A 17808-nucleotide genomic window follows, 5' to 3' on the forward strand; every position below is an offset into this window, starting at 1 on the left:
ACTCAGCGACTGTTTATAAAGAACCTGAAAAACCCACATGTAAACTTCTTTTTTAATATATTTCGTAGATAAAATGATATGGAGTTGCTTACAAGCAGACATTCCACTGACGTACAAAGAGCGGCATAATTCTGCAATATTGCAAGTTAATGTTGTGGACCTTGGTCTGAGACCTTATATGATGATCACAAAGACATGATGGAAGTGTAAAATGAATATCTGTATGAGTTACATTGATGTGTCCTTGTTGCATGCAATCTTTAACTTGAATTTCACTTACAGCAAACCTTAAAAAGAAAAAAGGGGGCATAACAATGCTAAAATAATGATGAATATAAATAAAGATTCTGAACACATTGGTAATGTTTCAGTTCAATATTTGTACATTTGGAGAAATTGCATCCACACAAAAACATAAATTATCTAAGTGCAAAAAGAAGTATAACTCTGCTTAATTGCACTTTATAGTTATGGAACTTGATCAGTGACTTCTATTATAATCATTTACACATGTGTAACATATCAATTGAATACTGTGAGTAGAAATATTGCTGTGGAGATGTTTTCCCTTTCCTATACCTGTATAACAGGAGCAAATTCTGATAAATTGCAGGTCAGTGTTATGAAACTTAGATAGTGACCTCACCCTGAACATAAATGGGAAGTTTCAGTTGAATACCTGCCGTAGCCGTAGAAACAGTGATATAGAGATGTTTTAGATTTGCCTCAACCAAAATTATAAACACAACAAGCAAATTCGTTGAATTGATATCCCCCGCCAATATGCTTCTTTACACAAAAGTGTTATATTTGACACTCAAAAAAGCATTTTTTCAAGATACAAAGGGCCATCACACCTTTATTATCCAATGGTGTACAATGCCATTTGGCGTGCATCATCCTGTTATCCATATATATACTAATACCAAGTTTTAATGAAATCAGCCAAAGCACTTCCAAGATATTGCTCCAGATACAAAAAAGCATTTTTCCAAGATACAAAGGGCCATAACTCTGTTAATAACAGATGGTGTACAATGCCATTAGGCGTGCATCATCCTCTTATCCATATATATCTATACTCATACCAAGTTTCATTGAAATCATGCGATCTGATAGAAATTTGGCGAGCACTTCACCCAGAGACAAAATGCTAAACTTGGCATGCAAGGGGAAAACCAGCCATTTTTTGTAGACTGGATTACTACTTAATCTCCAAAAATATATGTAACATCATAAATATCGCAAAAATAAAACCAGGATACAAAACCGACCACTCTTTGATTGAAATTATTAGAGACAATAGACTACAACAAAAAGGACCTGGTTACTTTAAACTAAACAATGCCATGCTTTTAAATGAAGATTATCAGAATCAAATTAAGCAAGAAATTAATAGCGTTGTAGAAAACAACACAAACTGTAACCCAATACCTTGTGGGAACTTATAAAAGGAAAACTTATAAAAGGAACTGTAAGAAACATAAGTATAAAATTCTCTTCAATGACAAAAAAACAAAACCAGGAAAAAGAACAAAATCTTATTTACAAATTAGATTCACTAGAGAACAAATTAAATAAGGACACTCATAATGACGAAACAATACTAAAATTAATTAAAGAAACAAAAATAGAATACGAAAAAATTATAGATGAGAAAATAAATGGCATGTTAGTAAGAGCAAGAGCTATACACGTTGAGCATAATGAGAAAAATACCAAATACTTTGCAAATCTTGAAAAAAGACATTACGAAAGTAAAACCATTCATAAGTTAACAAAAAACAACATTGAAGTCACAGACACAAACTCTATATTGAATGAACAAAAAGAACTTTTACGCAAACCTTTATAGCAAGAAAAAATACACTGATATAAATACTCTTAATAATTCACATTTCTTTAATTTAAATATTAAAAAACTCACAGAAAACAAGCGAGAAACAATCATGTGACGGCTTGCTCACAGAATATGAATGTTTGAACGCTTTAAAAGAGATGGATAACAATAGAAGTCCTGGCTCAGACGGTTTGTTAGCAGAATTTTACAAAGTATTTTGGGAAGTTATCAAAACTTATTATATTAATTCTATAAACCATTCCTTTGTAAATGGACAATTAACTCAACTTCAAAAACAAAGTACAATGTATTCTTACAATGATTCCCAAACCAGGGAAGAATCTTGATTCACTTGATAATTGGAGACCCTTAAGTTTATTAAACGTTGATTATAAAATTGCGACAAAAACAATAGCAAACAGAATAAAAAAGTTATTTCATCTATTGTTGAATCAAGACAAACTGGATTCATTAAAGGCAGATTTATCGGCAAAAACGTCCGAACAATTTTTTAAACTATACACTATCTTAATAACAATAACAAGCCAGGCCTACTTTTCTTTGCAGACTATGAAAAGGCATTTGACAGTTTAGATCATGATTTCATGTTAAAAAGCCTTAAACATTTTAATTTTGGAAATGAGCTCATACAATGGATTACATTATTTTACACGGACATAAGTACCATAATCATAAATAACGGATATTTATCTGAACCAATCTCTATTCAAAGAGGAGTAAAACAAGGCTGTTCGTTGTCAACAACACTTTTTATATTAAACATAGAAAGATTGTCGAACTGTATTGAAAAAAATGCAGATATACATGGAATAAAAATAAAAGAACAAGAAATCAAGCAAACGCTTTTCGCAGATGATACAACGTATCTGACAGATGGAACACCCAATTCGTTCTCAGCACTGATAGATACCATTCAAGAATTCAGTGAAATATCTGGACTCAAACTAAATACGAAAATATCCATAGTAATGCGCGTTGGTTCACTAAAAAAAACACAAATTAAATTTGATAAACACAAACATTTTTCTTGGACCTCTGAAGAAGCCAAAACACTTGGCTTTTACTTTACAAATGATGAAAATCTTGATATATACAAAAACTTTCAACCAAAATTGCAAGCCTTTAAAAATTGTTTAAAACAGTGGCAACACAGAAAATTAACACTTCTTGGAAAAGTCACGGTGGTTAAAACATTTGCCCTACCAAAAATTATGTATACATTTTCAGCACTTCCAACCCCTAATCATGATATAATAAAAAACATTTATGCATCTATATTCCAATTCGTGTGGAATTGTAAACCTGAAAAAATAAAAAGAACAACTCTTGTTAAACCAATATAACAGGGAGGGCTGAAACGCATTGTTATTAGTGCCCTTATACATGCAAATAAGGCTAGTTGGGTAAAAAGATTAACTTATATGAACAATACAGGGCAGTGGAAAATTTTCTATCAAAACGAACTCGATAAATATGGCGAAAATCTTGTATTTGAATGTTCACTTAATGACAATCATATTGTTTCAAACTTTAAAAATGTATTCCTCAGAGATGTTATTTTGTCTTGGAACACGATTAAATCAACTGAAAAAGCAAGGCATGTAAACAAAACGATTATATGGAATAACTCAACAATAGAAAATAACCAAAATACCTTTTTTACCTTAACTGGTGTAATAAGGGAATAAAGTTTTTAGAACACATATATGACTTTAGGTCAAAAAACTATTATACATTTGAAGCATTTAAAAACTTTTATGAATTACCCTCAACAGATTTTCTTAAATATTGCACACTCATCCAAAGTATCCCAATAGCTTACAAACAAAAACTATCTGAAATGGAATCTGTCAACTTTAATAATAACACATTACTACAAAATGTACAAACAACTAAAAAGTGTGTAAATACTTGTATTATCTACAACAAACTTTAGATGAAAATAAATCCAAACAAGAAAGTAAATGGGAACAAATAATGTCCTCATATGAACATAGCATTGACTGGAAACATGCTTATTTGACACCATTAAAAGCCATTTAAAGCCACCATCGATAATAATTTACGCAATTTCCAATACAAGATCCTTCATTTCATATTACCCACTAATGCATATTTGTATAAATTAAAATTAGTAGCTTCAAGTCTCTGCAGCTTTTCCTCAAGTTTTAAGGAAACAATTATACATGTTGTATATGAATGTAATTCTGTACAACACATATGGAGGGAGCTAACATTGTTCTTAATCAGCAAACAATTACAAATTGATCTAAATGTAAATGATATTTTATTTGGTACCACAAAAAGAGGCTCAAATAATCAAGTAATAAATTATATAATAATTCTGATGAATTCTTACATATTCAGTTCTAAATCAAGAACGGAAAAGCCAAACTTCGAGTTTTTCAAAAACGCTCTAAGATCGAAAATTAGAGAAGCAAATTGCCTTTAGAAAAGATAAACTTGATCAACACAATAAAAAATGGTACAATTTTGTATTAACTCCTTAAAGAATCTTGCCTATAGCCTTTTTTTTTCTTATGATACTTCTGTTTTAGTTTTGTTTATTCCTGTCTCCTTTCCCTTTTCTTCTTTTAAGATAATCGTCAAAAACAAGTAAGTGCGTATTTTAAGCACACAGAAATTCAGTGTGTTTTTCCGCTAAAGTCACAAACATAGCGTGTCTTTTGATTTTTTTTCTAAATTATTTTCCCATTCCTTAATTAACTAATCTTCTCCCCTTTTTCAATCTCAACAAAAATTTATAGCATCATCTCAACAATTTATTTTCTGGTAAGGATATGAAGCATAAAAACATGGATGTTAACATATTATTGTTGTTAGTAACCTGAATAACTTATGTGTGCATTAATAGTGAATGTAAATAATACTCAAGTATATATGTAACCGATGAACTATGTTATATTTGTTAATATGTAGAATCATGATGTAATTGAGATGTATGTTAAAAAAAAAAAAGTTTCATTGAAATCTGCCAAAGCACTTCCAAGATATGGCTCCGGACACAAAAGTGCTAGACGGACGGACGGACAACGTCAAAACAATATCCCTCCGCCTATGGCGTGGGATAACAAGCAATGTGTTTGTGAAACACTATGTCCCTATATATTTGACCTTTGACCTTGAATGATGACCTTGACCTTTCACCACTCACAATGTGCAGCTCCATGAGATACACATGCATGCCAAATATCAAGTTGCTATCTTCAATACTGCAAATGTGTACATTAAATAAGCGATTTTGACTCATATATTTGACCTTTGACCTTGAAGGATGACCTTGACCTTTCACCTCTCAAAAATGCAGCTCTATGAGATACACATGCATGCCAAATATGAAGTTGCTATCTTAAATATTGCAAAGTTATTGCAAATGTTAAAGTTTGCACAAACAAACACACAAACCAACGAACAAACCAACCAACAGACAGGGCAAAAACAATATGTCCCCCACTATAGTGGTGGGGGACATAAAAATGGGGCGTATATGCACTTGTAGAACTTTGTCAGTGACCTCACATAATGTGCTATCATATGTGTGGCAAGTTGAATAACTGTGGGAGAAACAGTGACATTGAGATGTTGTAAAGTGTTTAAAATGGGTAAGTAGTCATGCTCAGACAATTCTGTGAATAGTGGAGCTAAAATAACTGACACATATACTTTGGTTACTGAAAAGAATAAACTACAGGGCTTACAAAACATTAAAATATTTACAAATTATTATAGTTCCCTTCTTAAGTCGTATTCGCTAATATACATTATGCATGCTGGACTCAAAACCCAACATTTGTACAAATAAGTTATCACAACGTTTTAACTTTTTTCAGAGAGCCCTTTTTCCGTAAATAACAAATAAAAAGTTGATAACTCCCTCATGTTTTACAACTTGTTAAAAAAACTCTTGAACTAGCATCAAAAACATCACCAAATATTGATTCAGATGCACCACAACAAACGATATAGAATGTAAAAAACATCATGAAAATGAACATTCAAGTAAAGCTTACATCAAACACTTCTTAAAGAGGCATACACAAGCTAAATACAATTGCTGTTCAATAGTTGGTTGGGTGTAATATATACAGTTGAAACCTATTAATCTGACTTTACGCTGGGTACCAGACTGTCAGATGAGGATTCTGCTGGTACTCGTCTGTTAGAGCTCAGCACCAGAGGTCTTGGGTCAGAGACCTGGCTTGGTACAGGAATCCAGCCAAACCTTTCAGCATAGTGCAGGCATTCAAACAAAACCTGGAAAAAGATGTATGGGCCCTGTGAAAAGTGGGTTTAATGCATGTGCGTAAAGTGCCGTACCAGATTAGCCTGTGCAGTCCGCATAGGCTAATCAGGGACAACACTTTCAACTTTAATGATTTTCTTTTTTATAAAAGTCTCTTCTTAGCAAAAATCCAATTCAGCCAGAAAGTGCTGTCCCTGATTAACCTGTGCAGACTGCACAGTCTAATTTGGGAAGACACTTTACGCATATGAATTAGACCCCTTTTTTACAGAGCATGTCCAAAATGTAATGTATGACAGACTTTCAGACTTAATTGCAACACTTCTGATATAATGTTGTTAGACATAATGAAGATTTAAATAAACTACAAAGGCCGCTGTTATGGCTCAGATAGCACAACCTTGGTCACAAGCACATTAACATTCACATTATTTTAATTTACAGTGTCAAAATGAGCTAATCTTAAACAAGAGGGCCTGAAAGGCCCAAAGTCGCTCACCTGAGATTCAAAGGAACTGACCTGTTCTGTGCAGCCCAAGATGTCATTAGAACAAAATGTTCTTACCACCTTTCATGACTAGTGAACACCCTGGCAGCCATGTGTTTCAACAGACCAGAACCATTTTCATACACATCCAAGATATAATTTAAACAAATATACTGACAAAATTTCATGAAGATTCATAAGTCCAAATAAGGAAAAATGCCAAGCCCACTGGTGGCCATGTTTTTCAAGCAACTGGAACCATTTATGAACTTGTAAAAAATATCATTTGGACAAATCTTCTGACGAAGTTTCATGATGAACGTACAATAAATGCAGCTTCTAGAGTGTTTACAAGGTTTAACTATAGCTATATAAGGAAAAATGCCCTGCCCCCTTGGCGGCCATGTTTTTCTACCAACCGGAGCCATTTTAGAACTCATCCAAGATATCATTGGGACAAATGATCTGACCAAGTATCATGATGATCGGACAATAAATGTGGCCTCTAGAGTGTTAACAAGGTTTTACAAAAGCATGATATAAAGCCATATTAGTAAAAAATGCCTCGCCCCCTGGTGGCCATGTTTTTTAAGCAACAAAAACCGTTTTCAAACTCATCCAAGATATCATTAGGACAAATCTTCTTTTATGAAGATCGAAAAAAACATGGCCTCTAGAGTGTTAACAAGGTTTTACAATAGCCATAAAAGGAAAAATGACGCGCCCCTGGTAGGCATGTTTTTTAACAACCGGAATCATTTTTTAACTTGTCCAAGATATTATTGGGATGAATCTTCTGACCAAGTTTCATGAAGATCGGACAATTTATGTTGTCTCTAGAGTGTTAACAAGATTTTACTATAGCCATATAAGGAAAATGCCCGCCCCTTGGAAGCCATGTTTTTCAAGCAAACGTAACCATTTTCCAACTAATCCAAGATATCATTAAGAACAATCTTCTGACCAAATTTCATGAAGATTGGACAATAAATGTGGCCTCTATAGTGTTCACAAGGTTTTACTAAAGCCATATAAGGAAAAAAGCCCCGCCCCTTGGCAGCCATGTTTTTCAAGCAAACGTAACCATTTTCAAACTCGTCCAAGATATCATACAGACCATTCTTCTGACCAAATTTCAGAAAGACTGGACAATAAATGTGGCCTCTAGAGTGTTAACAAGGTTTTACTACAGCCATATAAGGAAAACTGGCCCGCCCCCTGGCGGCCATGTTTTTTCACCGATCTGGACCATTTTCGAACTAGTCCAAGATATCAATGAAACCAATGTTTTGACAAAGTTTCATGATTATTGGGCAAAAATTGTGACTTCTAGAGTGTTCACAAGGTTTCTCTATAGCCATAAAAGAAATACTGCCCCGCCCTCTGGCGGCCATGTTTTTCAACGGACCGGAACCATTTTTGAACTCAACCAACATATCATTTAGACAAACATTTTGACAAAGTTACATCAAGATTGGGCATCAAATGTGACCTCTACAGTGTTCACAAGGTTTTACTTTTTTTTTTAACTAGTGACCTAGTTTTTTACCCAGCTTGACCCAGTTGCGAACTCAGGCGAGGTACCATTGGGACAAATGTTCTGACCAAATTTCATGAAGATCAGACAATAAATGTGGCCTCTAGAGTGTTCACAAGGCAAAATGTTGACGACGGACGACTGACGAAGGACAAAAGGCAATCACAAAAGCTCACCATGAGCACGTTGTGCTCAGGTGAGCTAAAAACAATCAGTATAAGTAATAACTACTTCAACAAGCAAATTCGTAGAATTGATATCCCCCCCAATATACTTCTCGACACAAAAAAATTCTGGACTGATGGACAAAGCCAACGTTCATCATCCTCTTATCCATATATATATATACTCATGCCAAGTTTCAATGAAATCAGTCAAAGCGCTTCCAAGATATGGCTCCGGACACACAAAAAAGCATTTTTTTCAATATACAAAGGGCCATAACTCCTTTATTAACAGATAATGTACAATGCCATTAGGCGTCAGGTTTTTTTCCTTCTTTTGGACCTGCCGAAAATCGGCCGTTTCCCCTCGAAATTTGTTTTCCCCTCAGCTGGTAAATTTTCCCCTAGATTTCATTTTCCCCTAAAAAAATTTTTTTTTTTTTTTTTTCCTTTAAATATATAAGTTAACATGATCCACTGTAGAAAATAGACAAGTATTGCATAATTAAATTATCTGTTTCCTTGAATTTGTTTTAAAAACAGTAAAATATGTTAAATTTATTATTTTAGACTTTTCTTATTTTCCCCAAAATCCGGCCCTTTGCACGATTTTTTCCCCAAAATGCGACGTTTCGCCTGATTTTTTTCCCCTCAAAAAAGACCAGGCCCTTTCCCCAAAATAAGATAAAAACCCCTGGGCATGCATAATCTTCATATCCATATATACACTCATACCAAGTTTCAATGAAATCCGCCAAAGCACTTACAAGATATGGCTCCGGACACAAAAGTGCCGGCCGGACGGACAGACAGACTGACGGAAAGACGGACGGATGGACGGACAACGCAAAAACAATATCCCTCCGCCTATGGCGGGGGATAATAATGCAGCTTCGTTCTAATTGTAGCCCGATGTAATTCATCTTAGGATAAGGTATTCATGTATGAAGTACAAGTAAAATCCCTTAAAAAATATTTGAAAAAAGAGGGCCTAAAAGACCCAAAGTCGCTCACCTGAGATAACTAAATATTATTGGGACAAATCTTCTGACCAAGTTTCATGAAGACCGCCCCTTGGAAGTCATATTTTCAAGCAAACATAATTATTTTCGAACTCATCCAAGATATCATTGAGACCAATCTTCTGACCAAATTTCATGAAGATTGGACAATAAATGTGGCCTCTACAGTGTTAACAAGGTTTTACTATAGCCATATAAGGAAAAATGCCCAGCCCCCTGGCGGCCATGTTTTTCAACCAAAGGGTATCATTTTTTAACTCTTCTAAAATATTATTGGGATGAATCTTCTGACTAAGTTTCATGAAGATTGGACAATAAATATGGCCTCTAGAGTGTTAACAAGATTTTACTATAGCCATATATAGCCATATAATAAAAAATGCCCCGCCCCTTGACAGCCATTTTTTTTCAAGCAAAGGTTATCATTTTCAAACTCATCAAAGATATCATTGGGATAAATCTTCTGACCAAGTTTCATGAAGATCAGAAAATAAATGTGGCCTCTAGAGTCAGGGCCGGATTAAGCTGTTTTGGGGCCCAACGCTGCACATGTTACGGGGCCCCCTTCCCTCTGGTCCCCTTCTGTATATTGAAAATCATACTACAACTACACAGATGGGAAAATTTGCATTTGTACACAGTTGACAGTTACATTATATATATAGCAATTTGCCAAAACGAGTAACACAATGTATAACTATTTTATTAACTGAATTTAGCATACATGGTAACATGTAACAGTTCCAGCCAATTAACTTCTTCTACAACACTGGCCATAGTCATCGATCACCTGTTTGACGTCTAGTTCTCGGAGGACATTCAATAGACAGTAGCCCCAATGCTGTCAACCTTTCCTGACTCATGGTGTTCCAAAGATAGTTTTTCACACGTGATAATGTTGAAAATGACCTAGTACCTTGACAGTTATTAACTGGAATTGTTAAGTATATTGGTACAGCGATGGCAATCTTTTGAAAAGTTGTCTGTAATAGGCCTCAACCTAACAGCAGCAGTTCACTCTTGTGGGTGATGGTTCTGTCTTGGTCCGCTTCGGATGGCTTTGAACTGAACAAACTGGTCTACAGAAGACACCTCAATGTCATCTGGATAAAATTTGACCAGATGCGTTGCACATTTCCGTTATCATCCAAGTTGAGAGACTCAAACTCTGTCATGAAACCAAACAATTTGTGAAGACCAGAACATGCGCTCAATCGATTGCGAAGTTCAACAGTGAGACAATCAACTATGCTGTAGAATGTGTAAATTAGCACTTAGCTCCGTATTCGCAGATGGTTTCGTACTCTCGTCACAAAATAGTTTCCACCATTTCTTACGCTTATTCGATTCTTTATATTCGTTGATTGCAACAAACCCTTTGGCCTTCTCTTCAATGTCTTCAAATGTGTCCAGATGGTGGCATGACCATACGGGCAAGTCGTATAATAAACAAAGAAACTAATAGTTCTGAATGAATATACAACAAGGAAAGAAAATTGAAAGCATAGTAAATCAAAGCAAACTAAACGGCTACAATTCCATTTACATCGGAAAACTGGTAAAATTACAAAGAAATTTTTGACTGCAATCCCAAAAGAATGGTTGAATGGCGTAATAAAGAAAGATCATACATTGGGAAACTGGCCCTTGGTTGGGCGTCCCTTAAAAATCGGGGGCCCAAGGCTGCAGCCTTGTTAGTCTAGTGGTTAATCCGGCCCTGTCTAGAATGTTTACAAGGTTTTACTATAGCCATATAAGGTAAAATTCCCCGCCCCCTGGCAGCCATGTTTTTCAACCAACCGGCATCATTTTCAAACTTGTCCAAGATATTATTAGGATGAATCTTCTGACCAAGTTCCATGAAGATCAGACAATAAATGTTGCCTCTAGAGTGTTAACAATTTTTTACTATAGCCATATAAGGAAAAATGCCCCGCTCCTTGGCAGCCATGTTGTTCAAGCAAACGTAACCATTTTCGAACTCAACCATCAAATCCAGAAAAGACATGTTCTGACCAAATTTCATGAAGATTGGACAAAAAATGTGACTTCTAGAGTGTTCACATGTTTTCACTATATACATATAGAGAAAACTGCCCTGCCCCCTGGTGGCCATGTTTTTACACCGATCTGGCCATATATGTGGCCTAAATAGTGTACACAACAAACCTTACAATGTAATGAAAACATTAGGTTTCAAAGAGTTCTCTTTAGAGTTTCTACAAACCTCAATTAAGATGAGGATAATGATGATCCACTCCAGCCTCACATGGTGCTTGTCATTGAGCTGGTTGCTAAGCAGCTGCAGGATCTCTGAACAGTAGTTCAGGCGAGCATTGTACACCTGAAACATATAAGGCCAATGTGGAAAGGTGAACATATAAGGCCAATGTGGAAAGGTGAACGTATAAGGCCAATGTGTAAAGGTGAACGTATAAGGCCAATGTGGAAAGGTGAACGTATAAGGCCAATGAGGAAAGATGAATATATAAGGCCAATGTGGAAAGGTGAACGTATAACGCCAATGTGGAAAGATGAACGTAAAAGGCCAATGTGGAAAGGTGAACGTTTAAGGCCAATGTGGAAAGGTGAAGGAATAAGGCCGAAGGAGAAAACATCAACCAGAAGCAAATGCTTGTCACAAAAGTGATAAACAACCCCTGCATGCCTTGTCATATGTAATACCTAGCAAAAGTCACAATAAAACAAGAGGACCTGAAAGGTCCAAAGTCGCTCACCTGAGATTCAAAAGAACTGACTTGTTCTGTGCAGCCCAAGATGTCATTAGAACAAAATGTTCCTACCAACTTTCATGACTAGTGAACACCCTTACAGCCACGTTTTTCAACAGAACTACACATCCAAGATATCATTTAAACAAATATACTGACAAAGTTACATGAACATTCATAAGTCCATATAACGAAAAATGCCCGGCCCACTGGTGGCCATGTTTTCAAGCAACTGGAACCATTTTTGAATTTGTCCAAAATATCACTGGGATAAATCTGATGACAAAGTTTCATGATGATCGTACAATAAATATGGCTTCTAGACTGTTAATAAGGTTAAACTATAGCTATATAAGGAAAAATGCCACGCCCCCTTGTCAGCCATGTTTTTCCACCAACGAGAACCATATTGGAACTCATCCAAGATATAATTGGGACAAATCATCTGACCAAGTATCATTATGAGCGGACAATGAATGTGGCCTCTAGAGTGTTAACAAGGTTTTACTAAAGCGTGATATATTGTCATATTAGGAAAACTGCCCGCCACCTGATGGCCATGTTTTTTAAGCACCCGAAACAATTTTCGAAATCATCCAAGATATCATGAGGACAAATCTTCTGACCAAGTTTCATAAAGATCGGAAAATAAATGTGGCCTCTACAGTGTTAACAAGGTTTTACTATAGCCATATAAGGAAAAATGCCCGCCCCCTGGCAGCCATGTTTTTCAACCAACCAGTATCATTTTTGAACTCTTCGAAATTATTGGGATGAATCTTCTGACCAAGTTTCATGAAGATCACACAATAAATTTGGCCTCTAGAGTGTTAACAAGATTTTACTATAGCCATATATAGCCATATAAGAAAAAATGCCCCGCCCCTTGGCAGTCATGTTTTTCAAGCAAACGTAACCATTTTCAAACTCATCCAAGATATCATTGAGACCAATCTTTTGACCGAATTTCAGGAAGATTGGACAATAAATGTGGCCTCTAGAGTGTTCACAAGGTTTTACTAAAGCCATATATAGCCATATAAGGAAAAATGCCCCGCCCCTTGGCAGCCATGTTTTTTTAAGCAAACGTAACCATTTTCGAACTCATCCAAGATATCATACAGACCAATCTTATGACCAAATTTCATGAAGATTGGACATTAAATGTGGCCTCTAGAGTGTTAACAAGGTTTTACTACAGCCATATAAGGAAAAATGCCCCCCCCCCCCTGGCGGCCATGTTTTTCACCGATCTAAACTATTTTCGAACTCGTCCAAGATATCAATGAAACCAATTTTTTGACCAAGTTTCATGATAATTGGGTACAAATTGTGACTTCTAGTGTGTTCACAAGGTTTTTCTATAGCCATATAAGGAATAATGCCCCGCCCCTGGTGGCCATGTTTTTCAACGGACCGGAACCATTTTTGAACTCAACCAACATATCATTTAGACAAACATTTTGACAAAGTTACATCAAGATTGGGCATCAGATGTGACTTCTACAGTGCTCACATGGTTTTTCTTTTTTTTGACCTAGTGACCTAGTTTTTGACCCAGTTTCGAACTCAGTTGAGGTATCAATGGGCAGGGATCATATTTTCCCGCAACATCAATCGGTCCGGATATAAATGGGGAAAAGTATCCGAAAATGTGTATCCGAAATCATGACAAATTACGTTAAAATATATACAATTGATTTTGCCATTCATGAAGGTGGTATAATACATGTACAAGTAAAATTCCTTTAGGCATTTTTTTTAAAAACGGAACGAGCTTTCTCAACTGGTTTTATCATTTGGTATTTCATTGTTGTTTCGTGTGCTGTTTTATCAGACTTTTTTCATCGATGTCAATATTATTAATCTGTGTAAGTCTATACCGATGTTTTAAAATTGTTGTCGACTCGATAATATCTTACAAACATGCACTGAACCAAACAAATGTTTGTGCGTAGGTTGGCTACTGACAACAACAAACCAAATAATTAAGAAATAATTTGTTGTCAAATAACCCACGTCCGATAGTTAAGATGCGCAGGGATTTAAACACGAGAGCGAAGCATTTGAAACCACGCATATAATTTTCCGGTCGTGAGTTATTCAACAACAAAGTATAAAGTACACGAATTATTTCGATTCTAACACGGTTTTACTAAAGATTTATTCAATGTATATTGTTTTTCTTGTGTACTATTTTCTGTGAAGTTCCGCCCATAAAAATAACTTTCGGCTGTTCTGTCGATCAGATCCGCGACTTTCATTCATAATTATATTACCGGATTAATACGCTTGTGGAAAATGTATCGGCATGTTTTGTTTAGTTACAACGCGTGCATTCAGACGCGTCTTTTCGGATGCGTCTTTAATCTGCTGTACACAAGTTTTTGATTCTTGGTCTGACGTGCAATAAACCGGTCCTGACCGGATTAGAGACTGCAGCGAATGGTTTATCACACCTAATCGAGATAAGAATGTCATTAGGGTGTGTTAGCATGTACACTGTGTAATCGATTTCATGACATGGGAATTTTAATAGCAAACAAAATCGGACTGACTGTTTGGGATTTCCAATCGGTCTTTCATGACTCCAATCGGTCTAGGACCGACAAAACCGAAAAAAATATGATCCCTGTCAATGGGACAAATGTTCTGACCAAATTTCATGAAGATCAGACAATAAATGTGGCCTCTAGAGTATTCACAAGGCAAAATGTTGGCGACGCACGACGGACAAAAGGCGATCACAAAAGATCACCATGAGCACGTTGTGCTCAGGTGAGCTAGAAAATGAACCCTGGGGCATGGCCAGTTAACAGTTATAACTCTTGGGATATTATTTAAATAAGGTTTGTAGAGAACAATAATAATTGTGGTTTGAAAGGAAAATATTCTATAAGTCATTTTGTGGCCATTGTGAATGATTTGATGAAAACAGGTAGAGGAACAATTTACAATGTTAATAACCCAATATAAAACATCTGGAAACTGTTACTATATTAATGTTACAGAAATCCAATTGGGGTACACAATTTTTTAAATTTTAATTTTGGATGTTAAAATCGAACTTGCTGGCATGCATAACTTCAGATTTAATGTTGTATACTCATAAGTGAAGGAGATCTTCTCCAGAAACAATAGTGTATATGGACAACTAGATGAATGGAGAGAAATAAGTCCATAGTGATTCCAGTTTATCCCACGTTTCTTATCAGGGGGTTTAACCCTTTCCCACTTGGAAAAAAAGTGAAAATGGCTATGTGCAAACAGCATAAAACCAGAACAGCCTGCAAGAAACTCGCAGTCTGTTCAGGTTATATGCTGTTTGCTCCTCGTCTGTATCTAAGGGTTTGAAATGAAGCCTTTAAAACTTAAATCTAGTAATTTCACCAGTTACATCCAATCAAGATGCTGGCTACTTTCCCAAAAATATCAATTTAAAAGCTGCAAATACATCTGTTTTATTGCTTAGTCTCCAGACATTCAGATCATTAATAATGCATCTCTACCCACCTGTATACCCCTGGATACATTCAGATCATTAATAGTGCATCTCTACCCACCTGTATACCTCTGGATACTTTCAGATCATTAATAGTGCATCTCTACCCACCTGTTTACCCCTGGATACACTCAGATTATTAATAGTGCACCTCTTTCCACCTGGATACATTCAGATCATTAATAGTGCATATTTATCCACCTGTATATCCCTGGATACATTCAGATCATTAATAGTGCACCTACACCCACCTGTATACCCCTGGATACATTCAGATCATTAAAAGTGCATGTCTACCCACCTGTATACCCCTGGATACATTCAGATCATTAATAGTTCATCTCTACCCACCTGTATACTTCTGGATACATTCAGATAATTAATAGTGCATCGCTTCCGACCTGTATACGCTAAGAGACATTCAGATCGTTAATAGTGCATCTCTACCCACCAGTATACCCTTGAAGACATTCAGATCTTAAATAGTGCATCTCTACCCACCTGTATACCCTTGGAGACATTCAGATCATTAAAAGTGCATGTCTACCCATCTGTATAAGCTTGGAGACATTCAGATCATTAAATGTACTCCTGTACCTACCTGTATACGCTTGGAGACATTCAGATCATTAAATGTACTCCTGTACCCACCTGTATAAGCTTGGAGACATTAAGATCATTAATTGTACTCCTGTACCCACCTGTATACGCTTGGAGACATTCAGATCATTAATAGTGCATGTCTACATATCTGTATACGCTTGGAGACATTCAGATCATTAAATGTACTCCTGTACCCACCTGTATACGCTAGGAGACACTCAGATCATTAAATGTACTCCTGTACCCACCTGTATACGCTTGGAGACATTTAGATCATTAATAGTGAATGTCTACATATCTGTATATGCTTGGAGACATTCAGATCATTAAATGTACTCCTGTACCCACCTGTATACGCTTGGAGACATTCAGATCATTAAATGTACTCCTGTACCCACCTGTATACGATTGGAGACATTCAGATCATTAAATGTACTCCTGTACCCACCTGTATACGCTTGGAGACATTCAGATCATTAAATGTACTCCTGTACCCACCTGTATACGATTGGAGACATTCAGATCATTAAATGTACTCCTGTACCCACCTGTATACGCTTTGAGACATTCAGATCATTAAATGTACTCCTGTACCCACCTGTATACGCTTTGAGACATTCAGATCATTAAATGTACTCCTGTACCCACATGTATACGCTTGGAGACATTTAGATCATTAAATGTACTCCTGTACCCACCTGTATATGCTTGGAGACATTCAGATCATTAAATGTACTCCTGTACCCACCTGTATATGTTTGGAGACATTCAGATCATTAATAGTGCATCTCTATTCACCTGTATACACTTGAAGACATTCATATCATGAATAGTGCATGTCTACCCACCTGTATACGTTTGGAAACATTCAGATCACTAAATGTACTCCTGTACAGCTGCTCCAAGTCATCCCGCTCCCAGTAGACATCTGGCACATCCAGGAAACCTGACTCCAAGTTGATCTCATGCCTGACATGGACAAAGATTTATCAAGATGGTAACATATCAAAGTGGGCCAAAGTGGAGGATGGTATACGACAAACCATACACAAAAAATATCATTAGCAGTTGACCTAAACATGTACAAATGACCTTAAAGAAACAATATGTCAACGAATGTTTTTGAAAACATAATTTAATTATGATGCATTTTGCAGCTGTACACAAAGTTGTTTTTTTAACACAGGATTACAAAACATGCATATCAAATTTATATACATAACACTTGCCTGTGTAAGAATACTTCTCCTAACTTCATGTTGATATCACGCCTCTTCAACTGGGATGGCTGTCCATCACGAAGTAGCTGAAGTCATACAATTACAAATGAATATTTATTAAGAAAATGAATGATGACAATTAGATTCCTGTGGTTCATATAGCACACATCATATTAATTATGTGTTTGCCAATTTTTTACCATTGTTACCCTATGCATACATGTGTTTTCCCAATGCCTATTTGTATGTATACCATGCCTGTGTTAACCCAATGCCATTTTGTACTTTCTTCATGGCTACCTATGTTTGACCTATGCCTTTATGTATTTTCCTCGTGCCAGTCTGTGTTTGCCCAGTGCATGAGATGTTACCCATGCCTATCTGCTTTTGCCCAATGCATACCAGGTTTGTCTATG

General features: G+C 36.1%; 1 protein-coding gene across 3 annotated transcripts in view; it reads right to left on the reverse strand.

The window, feature by feature from the left end:
* Positions 1-1463: 1463 nt before the first annotated feature.
* The window catches only part of LOC127840609 (required for meiotic nuclear division protein 1 homolog), a 29980-nt gene continuing 13635 nt past the window's right edge, over positions 1464-17808 (reverse strand). For all 3 annotated transcript variants that reach the window (XM_052369028.1, XM_052369036.1, XM_052369021.1), the window contains 4 exons: positions 17402-17478; positions 17021-17141; positions 11563-11679; positions 1464-6136 (listed from right to left, as the gene is read on the reverse strand). In XM_052369028.1, coding sequence (XP_052224988.1) covers positions 5981-6136; positions 11563-11679; positions 17021-17141; positions 17402-17478 — 471 coding nt within the window. In that variant the 3' untranslated portion in view covers positions 1464-5980. The remainder of the gene's footprint in view (positions 6137-11562; positions 11680-17020; positions 17142-17401; positions 17479-17808) is intronic.

The sequence above is a fragment of the Dreissena polymorpha genome, chromosome 1 (genome assembly GCF_020536995.1).
Source record: "Dreissena polymorpha isolate Duluth1 chromosome 1, UMN_Dpol_1.0, whole genome shotgun sequence".
Taxonomy (NCBI): domain Eukaryota; kingdom Metazoa; phylum Mollusca; class Bivalvia; order Myida; family Dreissenidae; genus Dreissena; species Dreissena polymorpha.